General features: G+C 62.3%; 2 protein-coding genes across 4 annotated transcripts; one reads left to right on the forward strand and one right to left on the reverse strand.

Annotated features, from left to right (window-relative positions):
• The first annotated feature begins 36 nt into the window (after window positions 1-36).
• Window positions 37-3584, forward strand: CDK3 (cyclin dependent kinase 3). The gene is made up of 7 exons (XM_082371228.1): window positions 37-167; window positions 520-597; window positions 677-797; window positions 891-1061; window positions 1144-1245; window positions 1514-1717; window positions 2872-3584. The coding sequence occupies exons 1-7, from the start codon at window positions 52-54 to the stop codon at window positions 2995-2997; spliced, it is 918 nt and encodes a 305-aa protein (XP_082227354.1). The 5' UTR covers window positions 37-51; the 3' UTR covers window positions 2998-3584.
• A 364-nt stretch (window positions 3585-3948) lies between these two features.
• Window positions 3949-20475, reverse strand: EVPL (envoplakin). Of its 3 annotated transcripts, XM_082371123.1 has the most exons (22): window positions 20243-20412; window positions 17826-17925; window positions 17318-17472; window positions 17081-17207; window positions 16201-16326; window positions 15955-15993; window positions 15666-15827; window positions 15478-15585; window positions 15195-15290; window positions 14108-14230; window positions 13510-13656; window positions 13091-13245; window positions 12831-12928; window positions 12361-12533; window positions 10858-11036; window positions 10632-10770; window positions 10307-10500; window positions 9606-9756; window positions 8789-8872; window positions 8544-8654; window positions 8340-8432; window positions 3949-7624 (listed from the first exon to the last, which is right to left on the reverse strand). In XM_082371123.1, exons 1-22 carry the CDS (start codon window positions 20338-20340, stop codon window positions 4175-4177), a joined length of 6108 nt encoding a protein of 2035 aa, XP_082227249.1. In that variant the 5' UTR covers window positions 20341-20412; the 3' UTR covers window positions 3949-4174. The 3 variants fall into 3 exon arrangements, with proteins under 3 accessions (XP_082227249.1, XP_082227250.1, XP_082227251.1); XM_082371124.1 differs by having other exon boundaries at window positions 8340-8654; window positions 20243-20475; XM_082371125.1 differs by lacking the exons at window positions 17826-17925; window positions 20243-20412 and having other exon boundaries at window positions 8340-8654; window positions 17081-17197; window positions 17318-17458.
• Between the last annotated feature and the right edge of the window lie 2366 nt (window positions 20476-22841).

A 22841-nucleotide genomic window follows, 5' to 3' on the forward strand; every position in this document is an offset into this window, starting at 1 on the left:
ATGGGGGCGAACGCCCCAGGCGCTTTTTGTTTCCAGGGCGGCTCTGCGGGCATGGATGTGTTTCAGAAGGTGGAGAAGATCGGAGAGGGCACCTATGGGGTGGTGTACAAGGCCAAGAACAAGGAGACCGGGCAGCTCGTGGCCCTCAAGAAGATTAGGCTGGATTTGTGAGTGCTGGGACGGCCTCTGAGACCCCCTGGTTCAGGGGTGACCCACAGCCCACCCATCCGTCCCTCATCACAGGGTTTTGTGTTCCACTCGTTTTCCGAGTGCTCCCCAGTTACACGGGGGCCACAGAGGTGCAGCCCTCACGCGTCCTCACCCCGACCAGGCTTTGCCCCCGGCCGCTGGGGGTGACGGGTGTGTGCCGAGGAGCACAGAGCCCCATCGCTGGGGAGAGGGGGGTGGGCATCCTTAGGGAATAAGGAACACAGGTGACACCCCCCGCCTGCCCCCCGCCCCCCGGCAGAAGGGCCTGCTCAGCTCCTGCCTCCACTGCTGTACCACTCTCTTCTCCAGGGAGACCGAGGGGGTCCCAAGCACCGCCATCAGGGAGATCTCCCTGCTCAAAGAGCTTAAACATCCCAACATCGTCAGGTGAGGCGGGAAGGAGCGGGGAAGTGGGCCTCTCCTAGCCCAGCTGGGAGCCGCGTGCTGACTGGTGTCGCCGGACCAGGCTGCTGGACGTGGTGCACAGTGAGAAGAAGCTTTACCTGGTGTTTGAGTTCCTCAGCCAGGACCTGAAGAAGTACATGGACTCCACCCCAGCCTCTGAGCTCCCCCTGCATTTAGTCAAGGTACCGGGGGAAGGACAGGGGGCAACCAGCGAACGCCCGCTCAGCCAGCCCCGCCTCCGCTCAGCCAGCTCTTTCTCACGCTCGCTGTTCCAGAGCTACCTCTTCCAGCTGCTGCAGGGGGTGAACTTCTGCCACTCGCATCGGGTCATCCACCGAGACCTGAAGCCCCAGAATCTGCTCATCAGTGAGTTGGGGGCCATCAAGCTGGCTGACTTTGGACTGGCTCGGGCCTTCGGGGTGCCCCTGCGCACCTACACCCATGAGGTACCGCAGGACAGAGGGGAGAGAAGGGATGTCCCCCGTGCACCCAGCCACCCTGAATGATGCTGTTTTCTTGTCCCCACAGGTGGTGACACTCTGGTATCGTGCCCCCGAGATCCTCTTGGGAAGCAGATTCTACTCGACAGCTGTGGATGTCTGGAGCATTGGTTGCATCTTCGCAGAGATGGTAGAGAGAGGGCCACACATGGCCACAGGGAGGCCACAGGCAGGGTCCTCTGGGGTGGGGGGTAGAAAGGGCTCTGATTATCCTATTAGAAGTGGATTAAGGGGTGTTTGGGACTGGCTAAGGTCTTTTTCCAGAAAAGGCCAGGATTTTTAGCACAGCCCTGGGAAAGATATCTTGGAGGTGCCTCCCTGGTCTGGCCTCTTTTCTGGTATTGGATTCTGCATGACAAGGGAGTAGACCCCACACCTTCTCCCCTTCCCCGTTCCAGGTGACCCGCAAAGCCCTGTTTCCTGGCGACTCTGAGATTGACCAACTCTTTCGTATCTTTCGGACCCTGGGGACACCCAGTGAAGCCATGTGGCCAGGAGTCACCCAGCTGCCTGACTATAAGGGCAGTTTCCCCAAGTGGACCAGGAAGGGGCTGGAGGAGATCGTGCCCCACCTGGAGCCAGAGGGCAAGGACCTGCTCATGGTAGGTACAGGTGGGCGGCAGGGAGGCTGAGAAAGACCTCCTCGCGCCAGCTGCTGCTCTTGCTAGAAGTGTCCCCTTTGTCATCCAGCCTCTTATGCAACCCTGGTTCCTCCTGAGTCCCAGCTCGTCTCTTTTCTGACCCCTATACAGAGGTGGCTTGTCCCCATGTGTATTGATTGCTCCACCTGGAAGCCTCTCCCATGATAGGTCCAACGTTCATCATCCCTTTTAAAACTTCTCTCTTCTAGTTAGCTTTGTTTTTATGCTGTGATATGTGCCCTTTTTCTTAGTTGCCTTGTGTTTTGGCAGTTTTCTCTCGTGGACATTATTACCCCACCTAAGCTGTAAGCGTTCCCAGGCAGGGACCACGCCGCCCACTGCCTCGGTACCCCCGCAGCGCCTTCCACAGCGGTTACTCGTCACACGAGGCTGCTCAGAGCAGGCTGCTCCCCGCTGCCGCGGCCCCTGCCCCGGTCCTCACCCACCCCTCCGGTTGTACCCTCTTGACCCCTTGGGCTGGCCCAGGCCAGGCTGCCCAGAGGGCCTCAGGCAGAGCTATCCATTCTTGCCCACAAAGACTCAGAGCACGTTTCTCTCTCTAGTCTGGTGTTGGGTCAGAGGAAGGCAGGGCAGGAAGTTCATCTTCAGGCTCTGTGTCCAGCTTTCCAGAGGGCTGTGTGCGTCTCCCAACCCAGTGCCAGGAGGATGGAGTGGACTTCCCACGGAGCCTCCTAGCCCTCCATCCTGGCTACTCTTAAGGCAGGGGGGGTCCTTCCACAGCCTGGCCAGGTTGAGGGATTTTCGTGTTTCTGCCCCACCCTCAAGCATGCTCCCTGGACAGGTTTGGTTCCCTCATCCCGATACCTAGAGAAAAGTCTGTCTCAACTAGAACTAGGCTGGAGCCTGGAAAGCTCCCTAAGGAAGTGGGGAGACTGACTCAGCCTCAGTAACGTGAAGGAGACAGGGGGTGACTTAGCAGGGCTGGACTAGAACAAAGTCTTTGTCCCCAGATTCCGGGAGTATCCAGAACTGGTTCGCAAGCTGGGAGGTACAGGCTTTGTGTCGTTCTGGGTTTGAAGGCAGCTCTGCTTTGGGGCTTGGGGCCCTGGCCACACCCGGGCCCACTCTCTCTCCTCCTCCTCCTTCCTCCGCAGCAACTCCTGCAGTATGACCCCAGCCGGCGCATCTCAGCCAAGGCCGCCCTTGCGCATCCGTACTTCTCGTCCACCGAGACCTCCCCGGCCCCGCGCCAGTGTGTGCTGGAGGGTTTCTGCCGCTGAGAAGGTGTGAGGCCTCAAAGCCTCTCTCCAGCTGCTGCCCCCCTGCCTCCCCACTCACTTCCCAAGAAAGAGGACACATCTGGGGAGAGAGCAATTTGGCATCAGCCGTCAGAGGGCTGAGTTTGGGTTTGTCCTGCCAGCAGGTTAGCGAGTTCCTGTGTTGTTTGTTGGGTTTGCTGGTGCCGTTTCAAGATGGGGGCACAGAAGCCCCATGCCCGAGGGGGTCCGTTAGAGGCTGGGTCCCCTGGCACCAGAATGGCAGGTGCCGAGGAGAGTAGGAAGCCTGCCCGGGCCGCCAGCAAGGCCCTCCTAGCGCCCTTCAGCTGCCTGGCCCTCAGTTGCAGAGCCAGACCCCGGGGGAAAGGGTTTCTCCCGGCTGGTCTTCTGGATTTAAAATGTTTTGGGGAAGAGTTGAGTTCCAGTTAAGAGTCCCAAGTTAAACAGGAAGCGGGGTGAGGGAGAGAGGACATTTTCCTGATCCTGGGGCAGGCCGGGTGTTCTAAGTAGTTGTCTCGTCATCTAGGATATGCTTAACGTTTGTTTGCTTCTGGCTTTAAGAACAGAAAATAAAACTGATGCATTCCTGAGTTTTCCAGTGTTTCTCTGCTCGGGGAGGGGGGGACACCAGGGACTTGCTGACAAGGGGGAGGTTGACAGCAGGCTGAAGACAGTTCCTGGCCTGAACCGAGAGGCCCTGAGCCGGTGGGGAGTGGGGGGTTGGGGAGTGGGGGGTTGGGGGGTTGGGGGGTGGGGGGTGGGTGGATGGGGGGGAGGGCATCATCCTCCGAGGCCTGCCCCCGTCGGGTCCTTCCTAGAGTCAGAGGAGCCACAGGCCCCCGAAAGCACCCCATCCCCAGCAGGGCCAGTTGGGCGTGTCCACTCCCCAGGACCCAAGTAGTGCTGTCCCTCATGCTCATGCCCCAGACGAATCGACTCTTATGTTCCCAAATGTGAACAAGGCACCAGGAGAATTCGTTTATTGGAAGCACTGGGTTGAGGGAAGAGGGAGGAAAACAGAGCTGCTCATCTCCATCCAGGTCAGGGGAGAGAGCCCAACACCGGGAGTCAGTCAGACAGAGGGAAGACCCACCCCCTCGGGTTGGGCTGCTCTGGGGCCAGGGGTGCATGCATCCTACCTCCCCGCGCACACGCGCTCCTGTGACTGCTTTGGCCCCCATCAGCGCAGGGAGCGCAGGACCGTGCGGGAGGCCGAGCGGTAGCAGTGGTACCCCTCCAGCGAGGCTGGGAGGAGCAGCAGGCCGCTCAGGGGGTCCTTCCGGCAGCGCCCCATGGCCTCCTTGTAGCTCAGCCGTTCCTTGGAGATGGGGTCTGTCAAATCCTTCTCGTAGCTGGCCTCGTCCTGCAGGAGCTGGGCCAGCTCTTCACTGATCATGCCGGAGAGCACGGCCTGCACCGTGGGGATGCGGCCCGTCCTCTTGGGGTCGATGAGCCCTCCGGTCAGGTGCTGCACCCACAGGTGTGGGAGCACGCTCTCCTGGGACATCCAGCCCTTCTGAATGGCCTCGCCCACCGACAGCCTCTTCTTGGTGACGGGGTCCTCGATGCCGGTGAAGCACTTCTGGGCACTGAGCAGCTTCTTCACTGAGCTGTTTTCGATCAGCCCCCTCTCCACAGCCTTGTGTACGGAGTAGCGCTCCCGGCTGAGGAGGTCCACGATGCCCCCTGTGGCTGCCTGCGCCTCCAGCAGCTTCTGCCCGGTAATGGGGTCCAGCATGTTCTTGGCCACGGCCGTCTTGATGGTGACCTTGTTGTCCGTGGTTGTGTCGTAGACGCCGGCGATGGGGAAGCTGTCCTCGCTGAGCCTGAGAGAGAAGCCGAGAGAGGAGCCGGGAGAGAAGAATCTGGTGCTCTGGGTGGCCGGGGAGGCCAGCGGGGACCTGGAGATGATGGTGCCAATGGAGAGGGAGGAGCAGGGCTTGGTCTCCCCGGCCACGAGCAGGGCGAACTCGCTGATGGGGAGGTGACCGTCCCTGTAGAGGTGGTACTCCTCCTTGGAGACGCGCCGGCAGCGCAGGGCGGCCTCGATGGAGTACTGCTTCCCGCTCTCGCGGTCCAGGAGCACAGATTCCTCCCCATGGGGACCCGAGGTGGTGACCTCCTCCCAGTCACACTCGAGCTCCTGCAGCTGGAGGTACTGGCCTCGGTCGATGATGCCCCTCTTGTAGGCCTTGTACGGGGACAGGCCCTTCCCCGTCTCGGGCTCCAGGATGGAGATCTTGGTGGAGAGGTTGGTCTCTCGCGTCTGGGTCTCCTGGTTGAGCTCCTCCCGGCTCACCTTGGTGTGGAGGTCCCAGAGGGTCCTCTCCTTCTCGTAGATCTGGTCCTTCTCGCGGAGGATGGCCGTCTCGAGCTGCGAGAGCTCCTGGCCCCGCTGGGCTGCCCCCTGCCGCTCGCGCTCTGTCTTCCGGCTGAGCAGCTTCGACTCCTCCTGCAGGCTCAGCACCTTCTGCTGCTTCTGCCTCTCCAGCTCCTGCAGCTCCTCCTGCAGCTGCCTGCACTCCTGGCTCCTCTGGTCCCGGGCCTTCTGGAGCTCGGCTTCCTCCCGCGACCAGGTCCTCCTCTGCGCCTCCGCCCGGTCTATCTGCTCCCGCAGGCGCCTCGCCGCCTCCTCCCGGCTCTGCCGGGTTGCGCGCTCCCTGTTGAGCATCTCCCACACCTGGGAACGCTCTCCCTCCAGGACCGGGTCCTTCTCCACCCTGATCACTTCCTTGTAGATGGTCTTCTCCTGCAGTTTGGTTTTCTGCAGCACGTCGATCTGCACCTGCAGGTTCTCGCACTCCCGACGCAGCTCGGTCACCTGGGTCTTCTCCTGGTCCAGGTCCCGCCGCTGGCCTTCCGCCGACTTCTCCAGATCCGGGTCCTTCTCCAGCTGGACCACCTCCTCCACGATGACCTCCTGCACTGCAGGAGGCCGCTTCTCCAGCTCCTGGACCCTCAGGGTCAGCTGCCGCAGCTCCCGCTCCACAGCCAGCTTCTTGCCGCGTTCCTCCGGGAAGCTGAGCAGGCCCTCGTCCTCCTGCACGGCGGCCCGCAGCTGCTGCACCTCCCGCTCCAGCTGCCGCCGCCGGCCCGCCTCCTCATCCAGGCTCCGGCTCAGCCGGCCGTGCTCCTCGCGGAGCTTCGGGTCCCTCCGGGTGACCACCACCTCCTGCACCACCACCTTCTCCTCGGGCCGCCTCCTCTCCAGCAGCAGGTACTTGTTCTGCAGCTCGTAGACCACGTCCTCGGCCGCCCGTCGCTTCTGGGCCGCTTCCCGCACCTCCCGGCGCAGCCGCTCGGCCTCCTGCTCCAGGACCGGGTCCTTCTCGTGGCGCACCACCTCCTTGTTCACCGTCTTGGTCTCCACCTTGGAGCGCTCCCGTCTCCACTCGTCGCGCTCCCCCTGCAGCCGGATGAGCTGCTCCTGGGCCCGCCCGCTGCCGTTGACCAGCTCGTTGAGCTGGGCCTTCAGGTGGTCCATCTCCCGCAGCACCTCCGGGTGCCTCTCGTGCCTCACCACCTCCTGCGTCACCTGCTTGTACTCCACCACGGGCTTCTGCGCCCGCAGGGCCGCCAGCTCGGGCAGCAGCCGCGCCGCCGCCTCCTCCACGCCGCTCCTCTTGCGGGCGGTCTCCTGCAGCTCGGCCCTGAGCCGCGCCATCTCCCGCTCCGTCTCCGGATCCACCTGGAAGATCTCGTGGACACGCTCCTGCAGGTCCACCCTGGGCTTCTGCTTCTCCTCCGCGCTGTGCTTGACGCGCAGCTCCTTCAGCTCCCCGGCCAGCGCCTCGTTCTCCTGCCTCTCCGCCTCCAGGAGGCTCCTCAGCCTGGACGCCTCTCGGAGGAGGCCTGGGTCCTGCTCCACCCTCTTCACCTCCTTCACGATCACCTTCGGCTGCACGGCGCGGATCGCCTGCTCCAGCTCTGCGATGCGAGCCTGCAGCCCGGCCACGGCTGCCTCCACCCCCTTCCTCTGCGCCGCGTCCTCCTGCATCTGCAGCCTCAGGGCCTGGGCTGCCTTGACCATTTCCAGGTCCTTCTCCACCTTGACCACTTCTTTCACCACGACCTTCTCCTTCACGTTCGCCTCTTTCTGCTCCAGGGCCAGCAGCTCCGTCTTCAGCGCCTCCAGTTGGGCCAAGACGGCGGTGTTCTCCCCCCGCAGGAGCTGGATCTCGCTGCTGAGCTGGGCCGCCTGGCCGTCCAGGCCAGGGTCCCTCTCGATCTGGGTGACCTCCTTGGTCAGCAGGTGAGGCTGCATGGCCTTCCTCTGGTTCTCTAGCTGCACGACCTTCTGGGCCGCCGCCTCCAGATCTGCCTGCAGGCCAGCCCGCTTCTTGCCCTCGTCCTCCACCTGGGACTTCGCCCTGGACAGGGTGCTCTCCAGCTGGGGGTCCCGGGAGAACTCCACCACTTCCTTCTCCTCCAGTTTCTCCAAGGGCTGCTGGGTCTTCAGTTGCAGCAGCTGGCTCCTCTGCTCCTCTAGCTCGCGCTGCACCTGGGCCACCCGCTTCCTCTCCTCCTCCAGCTGGGACTTCAGGGCCTCTGACTCTCTCCGGGCTCGGGCTGGGCTCTCGGACCCCTGCCGTGCGTCATGGGTCACCTGGATGTCCTCACTGAGCTCCTTCTGCAGGGTGAGAAGAGGGGAGAGTCCTGGGGTGAGGGGAGGAAAGGGATAAGCCCACCACAGCCTCCTGAGATCAGGACCCTTTCCTGCTTCCTGAGACTTCCTAGTAGGTCCTGGGAGGTGGACCTGAAGATTTGGGATGCTTGGAGGTAGGATTTTGAGAGGCTCCATCGACGCCCAGGATGTTAGGATTCAAGGCAGCGTTCAGGCCGCGTCTGCACTAGAACGTGCAGATAGGAAGGTCCTCCCTTCCTAAACTTTCCTCCTTCCACTTCCACCCAGGCTCCCAGAAATGGGCCCGCACTCCTCTGGGGGACCCTGGAGTACGCCTCTGGGTGGGAAGAAGCTGGCCAGTCACCAAGAGTCATAGAGAGCACCCGGCTCCTGGTCTCTCGGGGATGGAGACCTAGGTGGCCTCTTGCCCACTGGGGCTGGATCCTAGGCTGAAGACTTTGTGGGGATTCTCTCCCGTCCCCACCGGAGCACTGCCCAGCGGCGAAGCTGTGACCGCATTGAATGACATCTCTTGGTACTAACTCTGAGATGGTCACCAGCCTGTAAGAGCTGCTGGGGGAGGAAGGGAGCAGCACCTCCCTCAGGCTGCTGAGCTGTCCCGGGGCTGCAGGCTGCAGTGGCGGGGAGGAAGGGACGCCTGCCGGGTCAGCCACCGGGCCAGGCTGCCTAGTGCGGGAGCGGATGGGCCTCACCCCCATACCTTCTCCAGAATCCTTCCGGCAAACTCCAGCTGCTGCAGTTGCTGCTGGTGCGCGGCTGCAGCTTCAGCGTAGGCCTTCATCAGGTCCTTCTCCTGGAGAGGCCACAGGGAGGTGGGGGAGGGCGGTGTCAGCTCCTGCCTCAGAGGCTGCGGAGCCCAGCGGCGGCGGTGTTGAGGGATGAGGAATACAGAGCCCCGGCTCACCTGGGCCTGGGTGGTCTCCTGCAGGGGAGCCGCTCGGGGTGTCCTGGGGGCCGCCCCCGCCTGGGTGGGCTCCAGGGAGCAGCGGTAGGTGTCTGCCTGCAGCTCATAGTCCTGAGCAGGGGGGGAAGGGACAACAGGCTGGCCCTCAGTGGGGGAGGGGGGAGGGGGAGGAGGGGGCTGTCGGAGGGAGGGAGGGAGGGAGGGTGGGTGGGAGATAAAAGGGACAAGCTGAAGTAACTGCTCACCTGGAGGGCCGCCTGCAGGTGCTGGGAGAGGCGGGATGCCTTGGCCCTGTCCTGCTCTCGGCCCTGGATCTCCTGCAGCAGCCTCTGCCGGGGCAGAAGGGAAAGTCAGGAAACACCACTCACCTGGACTCTCCTCCAGCCGGGCGCCTCCAGGGCCTCAGGTGGCCGGCCAGCACCGCCCAGAGGCGGGAAGGGCTCTGCGCGAAACTGCCTTTCCCCCACTGTGATCCACCCGTGGCCTCTGCTCAGGACATTTCACCCCTCCACACGCACACCTGGCCACGCTATTTATTCCTCAGGCCTCAGCCTGGGTGTCAGTTCCTTCCAGACTGCTTGCCCCGACCCCCATGCACATCCCGCAATGGGCTCCCCCAGCGCTCTGGCTTCTCCACCAAAGCACTTATCAGCATCACGGCCTGGGATGCACTGGCCTCCGCCTCAGACTGTGGGCTGCCTGAGGGCCGGGCTGTACCCCCACCCCTGGTTCATTACCAGCATGTAACAGGGGCTTGGCAAGTATGAGGAAGAGGACGCAGTAGGAGTTGGAACGCTCAGGAGCATAAGGCTCGCTGTCCACCTCGGACCAGACAGAGAAGGGCTGGCTGTTTCTGTGGGCAAGTTGGAGCATTTGGGGTGGGGGGTGTGACACAAGGCCTCTGGGGTCTGAGCTTTGAGGTCATTAAAACACTGGCCACTAGAGGGCCACATGCACACAGGCAGCTCTCCCTGTTGGGCGGGTGGCCAGGGAAAGGGATGAGGTTTGAGGGCCCAGCTCTGGGTACCGGCCCCCAGGTCGCCTGCAGCCCCAGCTCCTCACCTTCTGCACCTGCAGCTTGTAGGCAATCTGGTTGGGCCCGTCTCTGGGCCGCACCTCGTTGCGGGGCAGGTGCTCGAGCCAGGAGTTCAGGTTGTCCCTGCAGCTCTTGAACTGCTGGTAGGTGAGGTCAGCGTCCTGCACCATCTTCTCCCTGCAGGAGGACGAGGCCCAGAGCAGAGGTGAGAGCTGCCCTCAGGGGACAGATGAGGGGTGCACGGAGGAGGCTGGTGGGCGCCTCCCTCCCTGGGACAGGTCAGGAGGGCTGAGTGACCCACCATGCCGATCCCCTAACTCTGGCCCTGTGCTGGAGCTGGGCATTCAGAGATGGACCGGACACTCTCTGCCAGGTACCACCTGGGAGGTCGGTGCCGTTACTCTCCCTTTTTTTTTTCCTTTTTTAATTTATATGGATGCGCCGGGTCTTAGTTGTGTCACATGGGATCTTCGTTGCCGTGTGCGGGATCTTTAGTTTCGGCACGCGGGATCTAGTTCCCTGACCAGGGATCAAACCCGGGCCCCCTGCATTGGGAGCGCGGAGTCTTAACCACTGGACCGCCGGGGAAGTCCTCTATCCCATTTTAGAGGTCAGGAAACTGAAACTCAGAGAGGTGAAGTCGCCAGTCCAAGGTCACACAGCTCACCAGCCGTGGCCACCGTGCACTGTGGGGCTGTGCCATGAGCCGCGACGGCCCAGCACTCACCGCAGGTCCAGCTGGTCACCCACGGAGTGGTAGCGGTCCGTGAGGGCCCGCACCTGGCGCTGCTGGCGCGGCAGGTCTTGGCAGAACTCGTGGAAATTGCTGTGCAGCGCGCTGCACGTGTGCTCGGCGGCCTTCAGCTGGCGGTGCAGCCCCAGCACGCAGGCCTGCTGCTCCAGCAGCTCCCTCCGCTGGCGCTGGGGCAGGAGGGGACACAGCGTGATGCACCCTCATGGTTCGGTCGGACACCACGTCCACCCTCCACCTGCCCTCAAATGCTTGGGCAGGCTGTGGCCCCCTTCTGCCAGGAGGCCACCCAGCCCCTCACCTGCAGCTCGCTGACCCTCTCCTGCAGCGCGCCTGGGCCTACAGGGATGGGGGCCTCCTGCACCAGCGTGGACTCGAAGCCTCGGACGACCCTGTCCGCATCCCGGATCTGCCGCTCCAGACCCAGGGCAGCCTTGGCTCTGCCACAGAGGAGGCCAAGGGTCAGACGCCCCTTTGGCCGCACCCGTGCGGCCTCGCCCAGCGACCCCCATCCCCAGAGCACTCACTTCTCCCCGTAGAGTCTGCAGAGAACCTGCACGTCACTGTACTTGTTCTTGACGTTGCTGAGGGCCACGGGTAGGTGCAGGGCGGCGGGGCCCGCAGGCTGCCCCGACAGAAACGCCTCACACTCCTGCTGGGCTGCCGCCTTCTCTGCTCCCAGGCTCTGCAGCCGCTGGGCCATGCCCTGGGGTGGGGCGGGGCTCAGGATCTCTGCTCTGGGCAGGTGGCTTCCACCCAGCCCTCCTGCCGTGTCAACCTAACTCTGCCCACGAGGCCTGAGAGTGTGGTGCGGACGTGCTGGGGCTCAGTTCCCATGTAGATGACCGTGGGCAAGTCGACCTCTCTGACCCTCAGTCTCCTCATCTACAGAATGCTTGATGGGAGGATGAGATGAGACCCTGTGAGTCAGGAGCTCTTGCCCACCTTGGTCTTCATGTCACTATCCTGTTCGCAAAACCTTCAGTTCCCTGCCCCCTCGCTCCAGGTCAGGCAGCAAAGCCCTAGCTCCATCCACTTGGGGTTATTGCGTTGATTCTTGTATCAGTTATTCACTCATCTAGTCCATAAGCCACTGGGGCCGACTCCATGCCCTGCACTGCCTCCTTTCCAGGTTAACTGGACCCCCGACACCCCTGACGCTGTGACTTCAAAACCCAAGGACCTACTTGGAGACTGCCAGGTCCCAGGGCAGTGGCAACCAAGGCCCGGCGTGGGCAGAGGTATCGTTGAGGCCGCACAGTGTCTCCTTCTGCCACTCCTGCTTCCTCCCCCTGCCGCCCCAGGACCCCATCTGCAGCACCTTTCCCACCTCTGGAGCCCTCCCGCCCCCGGCCAGCGCTCTGAACCAGCTGAAACGCTACGGAACACGGCAGAGTGAAAATAACAAGTTGCACAATAACATGAACAACGTGCTTCAAATTTTTAAAAACGATATCCAAACAATATATTTGAGTAGAAACCGGTTTGGAAGGATACAACCCAAACTGCTGTCCCCCCGGGTGTGGGGGAGGGGCGGCTTTCACTGTTGGCACTTCTGAGTCCTTTTGGGATCATGTTTATACTCCTGCAACCTCTCCAGGGAGGCTCCCTGCCTGCCACCTGGGAGAAACCACCCCTAAGGTGCTCCAGGCTTCCTGCTGCTCTCAGGACTCTCGCCAGAACACCCCTCCAGCGTGGGGTACAGGGCCTTTACTCTGAGCCCTGCCCCTCTAGAACCTTCCTGGGCCTCGCTATACTTCATCCTCAGGACACCAGACGAGCTGGGTATTATTGTGCCTTTTTTCAGGGATGAGGAAACCAAGGCCCAGAGAGGCTGAGTGAATTGCCCAAAGTCACAGAGCCAGTCAGTGGAGTAGCCAGGATGGGAACCAGCTTGTGTGAGTCCTGGACTGTCCACTCCCTTCTTCCACCTCGGGGCCCCATGGCTGCTCCCACACTTGCCTCGTCTTTACTTTGTGCATCCCCCAGGGCCGGACCACTTCTTATCCCAGCTGCCCTGGTTCACCCACCTTGTGGCTTTGGATGCGGCCCTCCAGGTCCTCCAGTGGTGTGGTGCGGCTCAGCGGGGCCCGGATCCAGGTCAGCACCTGCTTCTCTATCTGCCCCAGGTCCTCCTCCAGCCGGGTCATCTGTGTCAGGAGCTTCTGGGCCTGTGGGTCAGCTGGGGCTGAGCTGGTTGGAGCTGGGGGAAGAGAGTGCCTGTGAGGGTCCAGGGCCTACCTCACGTCTGCCTGGTGGGCCCCTCCCTGAGTGCCTGCAGAGGGTCCTGTGGCGGGTAGGGCGGGAGGGCCGCGGGCAGGGCCTAACTGAGGGAGGGACATCCCCAGGGGCTTGCCAACCCAGGAGATGGAATCCCCAGAGCAGAAATCCTTAATTCAGGGTCACCCCCTGCCCATGGCAGCCCTCACAGTGACCGGAGTCGAGTCTACTCCCTCTGTCCCAGTAGTGCCTCCCCCGTTCCCTGGCCAGCCCTCGGTACCCTTCTGGCTAGGCCGTAAGGGCTCCGCAGCGCTGGCCTTCAGGCGGCTCTGGACTGTGGTCAGTTTCTGCTTCAGGGCCTGCAGCTCCGAGGCCAGCCTGGAACAAGGAGGAGATCAGAGAAGGACGTCCCTCCACTCTCTCCCCTCGGCCCCAGCAGTCACTGGTCCAGGCGAAGGCCAGGCAATGGCCTCAAACCACACGGCCCGTTCTGGGCCCACAGCCTGCCTCCTGTCCCTGAGGATCCCCAGGCAAACCCACCTGGAGGCCCTGGCCACAGCTTCAGGGTCTGGAGCTGGGATGCAGAAGCAGGCGGCTGGGGCACGTTTGGTCTCGCCTGCCGGGCCCTGGACCACCCAGGTGTGCGAGTCAGTGTTGTCTATCAGCGTATATTGCTCACCCTGCAGCAGCTGCACCTAGGGGGCAGGTGGGGAGGGGCTCATGCAGGCTCAGGGGCCGGGCAGGAGAAGGGATCAAGGCCAAGATGGGTAGAGGCTGGGGACGGGGACAGGTAGAGGGACAGGGGCTGGGGCAGGGGCAGGGACGGGCCAGAGGCGGGACAGGGGGCGGGGCAGGGGGCGGGGGCAGTGGCAGGAGTGGGTAGGAGGGGGAGGGGAGGGACTGGAGGGGCAGGGGTGGGGTGGGCGGGGCCGGAGGAGCTGGGCAGGCAGAGACTGTACTTCTCCCGTGTCCCAGTCACAGATGCTGTTCACGTGCAGGGCCTGCTGGGGTGGGTTCCTGCGCTGCGGCAGAGGGGCCACCTCCCGGCTCCGCAGCTGCAGGTCCCCAACAGTCTTTTCGGCCACAGCCAGCTGCTTCTCCTCTGCCTGCAGGGATCCAGACAATGGGGGCTCAGGCCGGCCTCATACGTGCCGCCCAGGAGGGCCGGGGAGGGGTCTGGCCCTCATGAAGACAGGGTCTCTTAGTCAGCAAAGTAAAAGGAGCCCCTCCCAGGGCACCCAGGATCCCAGGGCCTGCCGCTTGGGGCGGGGCAGGAGGCTGCCCCGCCCCACCCAGGCCTGCAGAGCGGCAGCTGGAGGGGCCCCAGAGCTCCTCTGGGCAGCCCCTGTCACATCACCCACGAGGAAGCTGAGGTCCGGAGGTGGGAAGGGCTTGCTGGTAACAGACCAGGCTCCTCCTGCTGCAGCCGACCTCCTTCTCCTGCTCCCAAGGCTGGGACTCCGGGCAGGACTAAGTACCCGGGAGGCCTGAGGCCCAGACACACAGGCAGGCCCCGTTCCCAGGAGTGGGTGCAGGGGCTGGGTGGGGCCATCTCACCTCCAGCTGCAGCAGCTCTGTTGGGGCACCAGGTGGGCCCCCCGGGGCAGGGCTGTACTGGGTGTCCAGGCTGGAGTTGAGCTTTGCCAGGGTCTGGCTGACAGAGTCGGCCTCTTCCTGGAACTGAGGTCGGTGGGTGGTCAGGGGCAGAGCTGGGGCACCCGCTGCCCTAGGGCACCCCGCAAAGCAGCTCAATGCAAACCAGTTAAACCCAAACTGCCCCTTGCCATTGGTCTTTCTACCCAGGCAGTGCAGTCTTTTTAACTAAACTGCTCTGCAAATCAGGCATTTTGAGGTCACTGAACTTAATTTCTTTTAGTGTTGTAAAACACTTTGATTTTTGTCCTTCCTGCACAGATGAAGGGCAGTGCCCCTCCCGCCTCACTCTAGCACCTGGAGTCCTGGCTGGGACCCCGGGTGCCCAGGGTGCCTCAGAGTAGAAGCCGGGAGTGTGCTTTAAAGAAACATCCTACAGTTGGGTGATATTACGGAATTCTCATCAGTGGGTGTGAGAATGGTATTGTGGATATATAGGAAAATGCCTTTTAAAAAAAAGAAAAGGGAAGGAAAAAATCCTTGACTTGTGTCTTTCTCAAAGTATATAAACCATTTTAGTTGGAAATTATTAAAAAAAGAAGTCCCTGTTGTATATATACATTTTTTTATTTTTAATTTTTTTCTTTTTCTATCTGTAAGTCTATTACATCAATGTTTGTCAACCCTTGTTTCATTACTGTCCCTTCTAAGGAGTTTTTTAGACATTTTTTTCGTTACTTTCCCCATTGTCGCCATGACATTTTAGTATTATAGATATGTTGTATATCCTTTACGTATGTATATCTGTGATTTATGCATAAAAAGAATAAGATTTTTTTTTTTCGCCCATGAGAACCAACTTTCATCCCCCAGGAGTGATATCACCCTGTTGAGGATGTATGTGTGACATTATTTTCCCCCCGGGAACTAGTCACAACAACACAGCTCTGTCTTTTTTATTCGGTGCCTTGACCCCCGAGATGCGAGCGTGTCCTGCGGCGGCCTCCAGACACACCCCCGTGCCCCTGCCCGGCCCTGCCCGCAGGCTCACCCGGCTGTAATCCTCCACGTGCTGCAGCTGGCTCTCCTGGCAGATGCACAGGTTCAGGAAGTTCTGCCACTCCAACTTCAGGGCCTCCTGGTGGGCCTGGGGGCAGCAGCACGGAGTCCTCGGACCATGCCCCGACCTGGTCCATCCACCCGCCCACCCACTCTGCTGGTCTTGCCCACCGTCCCCGACCCGAGTGGTGTCTCCCTCTCAGCCTCCCTGGGAAGCTTCCCGAGTGAGGGAGTTAGGGTCCCCGAGGCAGCAAGGAGTGTGTGGGCCTTCGCACCCGGATGGGCCCCACGGCCGGGTGCCCGAGCTCCACCATGTGCTCCCCCTCATACTCCAGCTGGTTCACGCACTGCTCCTGGCTCAGCAGCTCGTGCTGCCTGAAGTGCTGGGAGAGAGGCGGGGAGCGGGCGGTGAGGACGAGGACGTCCTCGTTCCCCCACCTCGCCCCCACTTGCCCGCACTGACCTCGTACTCCCTCCGCACGCCCACGGGGTCTGCCATGAGGTCGCTCCAGTCCTGCTGCAGGATGCGCTGCTGCTGCTGGGCCAGGGCGCTCAGCTGGCGCGTGCAGCCCTGCAGGTGCGTGTACAGGCTGCCTAGGCTCTGCCCTCGCCACGAGGCTGCCTTCTGTGCTCGGGCGAGAGGCAGGGAGAGAGAAGGGGCAGCAAGAGGCACCATCACGCTGTGCCCCACGCCCAGCCCGCCCGGCCCGCCAGCCCGCCAGCCCGCCAGCCTGTCCCTTCCCCCTGCTCACCAGGAGGTCCTGGTATTGGCTCTGGATGGTGGCCGCGTCCTGCCTCGACCAAGGGAGAGAGAACACGAGCGCAGTGAGAGATGGGGTGCAGGGGAGAATGTCCCCACGTCCTAGGCCTCCCGTGCCCCCCTCCTCCATCCCTAGCCCTAGAGGGCCAGCCAGGCCTCACTCAGGATCTGATGGGAGAAAGGGAACTGGGGGTGGGGCCGGGGCCAAGCAGGGATGTGCGTCCGACAGCTCACCCACCGGCCCTATGAGGCTCCGCAGCTGCTGCCCATAGGCCTCGATCTCCTTCTTCAGGATGTTGTGCTCGGCGACCTGCTGCTCCAGCTCCGCCATGCCTGGCCCGTACTGGCCCTCACAGACCTGCTTCTGCAGAAGGGCTGGCCGCTCAGCTCTGCTGCAGGGCCTGGGGTGGGAGCCCTCCTGCACCTCCCCTCCCCCTGGCCCCTGGCATCCCCATCGGCAGAGGCGGAGCTGGTCACTGGGGCAGAGGGTGGACGGGTGGGCGCCTGGGCGAAGGGCTGCGGCTCACCCCGGGGAACGTGCTATTCTCCAGTGGCCCCGGCCGAGGCCTCAGCATCGCATGACTGAGGACCCTGAACCTCACTGGTCCCCAGGACTCAGGGCTCAGCCTCTGAAAAGCCTCCACGCTCTGCCCTGCCTCCTGCCGGGACACCTCCAGCCTGGCTCCAGGAGCCTTGCACACCCTGCCCTGTCCACGGCCCCCCCGTCCCCTCATTGTTATCAGGGCACCCCTTCTGTAGTGACGTCAAAGCACAATTCCTCACGTGATGCTCAGGGTGCCCGTGACCTGGTTCTGCCTACCTGCCCAGAAAACCCCACTTCCCATCGCACCCCAGGCTTCCTCCAGGCCTCTTCCTTTTCTCTGGAATGTCCTCTCCTCACCACTTCACCCCAACCCAACCGAGCCCTCCCACCTGCAGGAAGCCTTCCCTGACTGCACCGTCGCCTCTGCCCACTCCCTTCCCAGATGGCCAGCTGCCCCCAGGTCCAAGCACGCATCAGCCCCTGACGAAACGCAGCTCTGGGTTGCCCTCTGATTGCTGCTGGGTGTGACTTCCAGCTCCCTGAGGGGTCTCCGACTCTGGGGATGGCTCCTGACCTGCTTCTGCTCCAGCACCCGTGCCCAGTCGACCCTGGGCCCCACGTCAGGCGGCAGCACCATCCTCTCATACAGGGCGCGGTACTCGGAACACTCCTGGGTCACCCGCTCGTGCAGCTGCTTGATGCTGCCAAGGAAGTGGCCAGCAGGTCGGAGCTGGGCCCGGGGCTCCCCCCGGACGCCCAGCGCCTCCATCCTTGAGCCCCAGCCCCCCGCCGCAGCCCGCACCCCACTCACTCCTTCTCGATCTCCTCGGCCTGCAGGTGCTTGAGCCGCCGGGCCTTGTCCACGTCCAGGAAGAGGTCCTTCAGCAGCTCCTCGGCCTCCTTCAGGCTACGGCCCGCCTCCTCCCGGTGCTGCAGGGCCTGGCCCTGTTCGCTATGCTGCCGGTCCTGTGGCAGCAGATGGCATCCTCACTGACCACCGCTGCTGCCTGAGCCCCGCCCTGAGGGACTCTGGCCAACCTTTGTGCCCACACTGGCAGAGGGCAGGGCATGGGCACCTGTGGGGCGGACTCAGGACACAGGGGAGGCCTGGGCCCCTCAAGCCCCTTTGACGCCCCAGGTTAGGAGCCCAACAGAGAAGGAGGGATAAGCCCTCTCTCCCACTGTGTTTGGAGAGTGGCCAGGGAAGGACGGGACTGTGTGTCCATCTTCACCACGACAAGTGGGCACAGGAGGGACCGCCAGGCATGGCAATGGGCCTCCCACATCCCCATGCCCTGTCATCTGCCCCCAGGCCTCACCTGCTGCAGCTTCTTCTGGGTCTCCAGGATGTCCCTCTCCACCTGGTCAGCTTTGGCCTGTATGCGAGAGATGAGCAGGGCCAGCTCCTTGGTGGCATCTCTGATGGGTGGTGGGGACAGAGGGTAGCGTGGTTGGAAAAGTTCCCTCTGTTTCCCTTGGGCAGAGGTCTGCCCACCTGGGTGGTGTCCCTTCCTCCGCCTGCCCCATCCTGCCCTACAGCCGGGCTCACTGCCCTGGAGAGAGGAGTCCCAGACCTGGGGAGCTCTGGCCTCTCTGTGGGAATCTCTGTGAGATACCCAGTTCTGGGCGGGGAAGCACTGCCTCCACAGGAGGGCTCAGAAAATGGGGGTCCCGGCTGTACGCCGCACCGCGGAGCCAGCCGACCTCCCTGTCCTGGAAGTGTGTCCCCAACCCCGCCTAGCTCCCTGCCGCTTCTTCTGGCTGGAGGGCAGGCAGCCCGCAGGGGAGTGAGTGAATCACTGGCTCAGCCGCTAATACCTGAGACGGAACGGCTGGATCTTGGGGAGGGGCAGTTGGGCTGGCCGGGGACAGGGGAGCAGCAGCGTGTCCCCCAGCCCAACTTCCATTCACGCCAACCCTGTCTCCCCACCGCTGCCCCTGGGCTCTTCCTGTGCCCAGGCTAACAAGCTTCCAGAGGAGACACACAGCTCCGGGGCAGGGGGAGTCCACGAGATTGCCAGGGCACCCCGACCCTTTCCAGATTTAGGGGTTCAGAGCCCAAACTGGGACCTGACTTGCCGCAGGCCACACAGCCAGGAGCAGAGTATGAGCCTGAACTGGGTTGCCAGGGTCCTTTCCCAGCCTCTGTAGGGCGCCTCCTGTGGAACTGAGCTCACTCTGGAGCCCAGAGGCTCGAGCAGACCTAATAAAAGGCAGAGTGGTCTAAGCCTCAGGAGCACACACCCTGTGAGGTCACAATCCTGAGGAAGGTAAACCTTCATTAGCTGGGCCTTGAACCAGGGGACAAAGCAGAGGGGCGGTGACACAGACACAGTCTGAAAGAACTCTGACAGCCAGCCTGGTTTTTGTCCTTCTCCACCACTGCAGCTGTGTGGTCTTGGGCAAGTTACTTAACCTCTCTGTGCCTGAGGTTCCTCACCTGTAAAGTAAGGCTCTAGTAATATCTACCTCACCGTGTTATTGTGTTAAGAGAACTGATTCATCTGAAGTGTCCTGTGCAGAGTCAGCACCCAGTGTTAGTTTTTATTCCTCTAGAATGTAGGCGCTTCGAAGGCAGGGAGGGACCTGTCGATTCTGTTTACGATGGCATCCCCGGGGCCTAGACCAGTCTTGGCACACAGTAGGTGCTCAATAAATATGTGTTGAACAAGCAGATTGCGCATAAGGGGAATGATGAGCCCTCTTGGGGCGGCTGCAGCCAGGACAGGGCCCTAGGGACCGAGCTGCCCAGCGGCCTCGCTGGGGACGGGAGCTCTGGGTCCTGAGCCTGGGAGCGCTGCTGGGAGGAGCACACTCCACGCTGGGCAGGGCCCAGGAGCCCCAGGGACGACAGCTCACTCCAGTGAGTCTTAACTGCCATCTTTCCCGTCTGCCGAGAAGCCCAGCCTCTGAGTCGTCACCCTGAGCCCTACTGGGGTGATGGGCCTTTCATCTCCGCTCCCACCTCCACACCCAGGACCCCGCGAGCCGCCACCTCCACCCTGCAGAGGGGACTGATGGCCAGTGAGTGGGAGAAGGCCGGCCAAGTCTGCAGACTGTGTGGCTCTGGAGAGCTGGGCTGGGCCCTGCCGGGAGCTGGGGGAACTGAGAGAGGCTCTGAGGATGTCCTGGGCCCACGGGCCCCTCCCCCTTCCCTCCAGCACCCCCTCCACACACCCGTAGGGTGAAGGAATCACCTCAACTCTGTAATAAAACTCTCAAGACCCGAGGCGTGAGCCGGGTGGGGAAAGCTGCAGCCTGGACGTGGGGGCAGCACAGCCCTGCCTCCGGGCACCCCACCTGCCACCTCTCGGCTTCTCCAGCCTCAGTCCTTCTGCCCACCCTGTGCTGTGCCCAGGTCCCAAGGGTCATCACAATCCCAGCGGAGCCTTGAGGGCAGAGCTATGGACAGGGAGACAGTCCCCCAGCCTCCCAGCAGAGGAAGGCAGCTGCTCAGGCCCCCATCCAGCACATCTGCAGAGCAGCCTTAACCCGTGGCCCTCAGGCCCCCCGGAGAATGTGGGGAGCCCCAGGCCATCCCTGGTCTCCTGCCAGGGCTGGAGCTCGGCCTGGGCCGGGGAGAGAGAGTCCACCCCAGGGCTCTTGGCCTCAGGACACCGAATGCCAGCACTGGGCCGGCCCCGGCTCTGGCCTGGTCGCTCCCGCGCCACCCCGGCTCTGGCCTGGTCCCTCCCGCGCCACCCCGGCCCCAGCCCCCTCCCCCGGCCCCGCTCACCGGCTGTGCCTGTTGGGGGACCCCTTGGGGGAGTCTTTGGCCAGGGAGGCCTTGGGGGACCCTTTCCCCTGGGAGCCTTTGCTCAGCCCCTTGAACATGGTCGTGAAGGCAGGTGCGGGCTCGGGCTGGGCTTGGCCGGCGATGGCAGGCGGGTGGCAGGCAGCAGGTGCGAGTCCTCGCTGGCTGCTCAGCTGGGCTCTGGCGAGGTGGGGAGGCCGGGCACTGGGCGGGCGGATTTTGTGTGGCCCCTCCCTGCAGGTGAGGCGGGCGAGCGGCCAGGGCTGTGCGCATGCACCCACGCTTGCCCACACCCCACTCACGCCAGCTCCTGCACAACCAGTTTGGGAGGAAAGGGCACAGCCCAGAGGGCGGGGCGCCCGAGCCTGCCCGACTCTCAGAGAAGGTTTGGACTTGTTACACTCACACGCCCAGAGCCAGAGGGAGTTGGCAGAGATCACACCCAGATGTGGAAATAGCCGGGCCCAGGAGGGACAGGGCTGACAGACGTGAGTGCGTGCGTGTGTATGCACGCACAGGCTCAGGGACCGAGGCCCGACCTTAGAGCTTGGGCTCAAGATTAATAAACACCTCCAGCCAACACAGTGCTGTCAGGCACGCCCCTGCCCCCGGCTCTCAGCCTGCCGGGGGCTGCTCCCTGCCAGCTCAGGGTGGGTGGGAGGCCCCGGGCTCTCTGCTCACCACCCGGGTGTCCAGGTCTCTGTTCCATGTCCTCCACCGACATGATGGGGCAGCCAGGGGGCATTCACCCCTGGCAACTGGCACGAGGTACATTTTAAAAGTGGACACCACCCAGCCGGCTCCCCAGAGCACCACCCCACAGTCCTGCAGCCCGCTTTTCCTGGTGGGCTGGTTATCCCATCTGTCCGTGGCTCCGGGGCCAGATGCAGTCAGATGCAGCACATTGCTGGCATCCTCAGAAGTTTCAGAACAGCGCCAGAGGGGTCCCTCCCCCAAGGGCCCCCAGCACTAGCCTTTGGGTGCTGCTGAGCCCAGGGTCTGGAGGAGCCTCCTGGGAACCCACTGTTACTTGGGTTTCCTACCTGCCTCTCCTCTCTCCCCAGATGTGGCCCCTGGTGGCTTTTCTGGAGTCAGATGGAGTGTCTAACAGCAGTGCCAGTTTACTGGTCTTTTCCTCACACTGAGGGCCAGGGAGGTCATCTTGGTAGCCGCCTTCTCCTCTGGTGGCCCCCAGGATCTTCAAGAAAGGTGTGGGTTCCTCCATTTCCAGGCACTCGTTTCACTGCCCCAGCTCAAGTCCCTTCTATAGACCTAGAGTCATTCCCTGGAACCATTACAGTTCCGGTGGAAGGAGGGCTTGAGGGGGAACACAGGGGGAGGGATGCAGACAGGCTGGGTTTGGAGCACTGGGACATCCTGGCAGGCCCAGCTGAGGACAGAAAACATCCAGAGAAGAGATAAGGGTCCCAGCCCACTAGGGAGATCCGGGACAGAGGTCTGAGACTGGCCACATGCCCCCTGGGGCAGAAAAGGCCCGAGTCCCTTTTGGCTGCATCTCATGAACAACCCATTGAATTTGGCCCTGGAGAAGGGACACAGGAGTCACCATCTATCCTGGAGGGGGAGGGGCTCACAGTGGTAGTGGCGGTGGGGAGGGCAGCAGGAGGCGTTGACCCAACAAGTAGCAACAGGGAAGCAGTGGTTTCCAGCTGTTCTTCTCCCAGATGAGTGTGATAGTGACAGGGAGCCAGATGAGGAAGCCTGGCCCAGAGGCCACTCACCCTCTGCCCCAGTCCCTCTCTCCCTGTTACTCCTGGGTGACAATTTTCCTCTAACCACTAGCTGCATGCCTGCCATTTACTGTTCTCAGAAAGGGGCCCATTTGTTGAAATGACTACCGGATTCAGCAGCCAGCCCTGACGGCTGGCCTCTCATATCAAACCCGAAAGTCAGCTCCTGTCCTTATCTTTGAGATTGGGCAAGTGATAGCAATATCCCCGGAGAGCCAAGACAGGAGACAGCAGCTCTCAGTCCACTGTCCTGTCTCCCCGAGAACTCCAGGCCTTTCTTGGGAAGGGGTGGTCATTGGAGGCAGGGGTCCCAGGAGGGAAAATGTCCAGACTCCAGCCCCAGGAATGGGAGTAGCCAGGGGAGGCCCCACTGAGCTGTAGCCCCCAGGTGGAGGGCAGGCAGTGAGACTGAGATCTGGAACGTTTGAGCTTTGCCTCCTGTCTGCAGAAGCCCCCCTGGAAATAAGTGAGTACCACAGGGGGCCCTCACCCACCCCCGAGACGAACTGATTCACTGCAAGAAAAACAAGGGCTGAACTCCTGGCGTGACCGTCTAGTGCCAAATCAAATCAGACGCCAGCTCCTAGACAGGGTGGACGTGCCATAGGCAGGAACAGCCAGGTCTCTGAGGTGTCTGTCATTGCAGGATGCTCCTATTCAGAGAGCAGTAACCCTGGCCCCCCAGGACTAAGGCACAGGAGAAAGGATAGGGACAAAGAAAGATGTAGGGTTTTAAATATCTGAGGAAAAAAAAAAAAGAGTCGTTCATTTAGAAGGCCAGGATGGAATCACCAGCCTCCGTGGCCACCTGCACTGTCCCAGCCCCCTGT

This window comes from Balaenoptera borealis, assembly GCF_965194805.1.
Source record: "Balaenoptera borealis genome assembly, chromosome: 20".
NCBI classification, from domain to species: domain Eukaryota; kingdom Metazoa; phylum Chordata; class Mammalia; order Artiodactyla; family Balaenopteridae; genus Balaenoptera; species Balaenoptera borealis.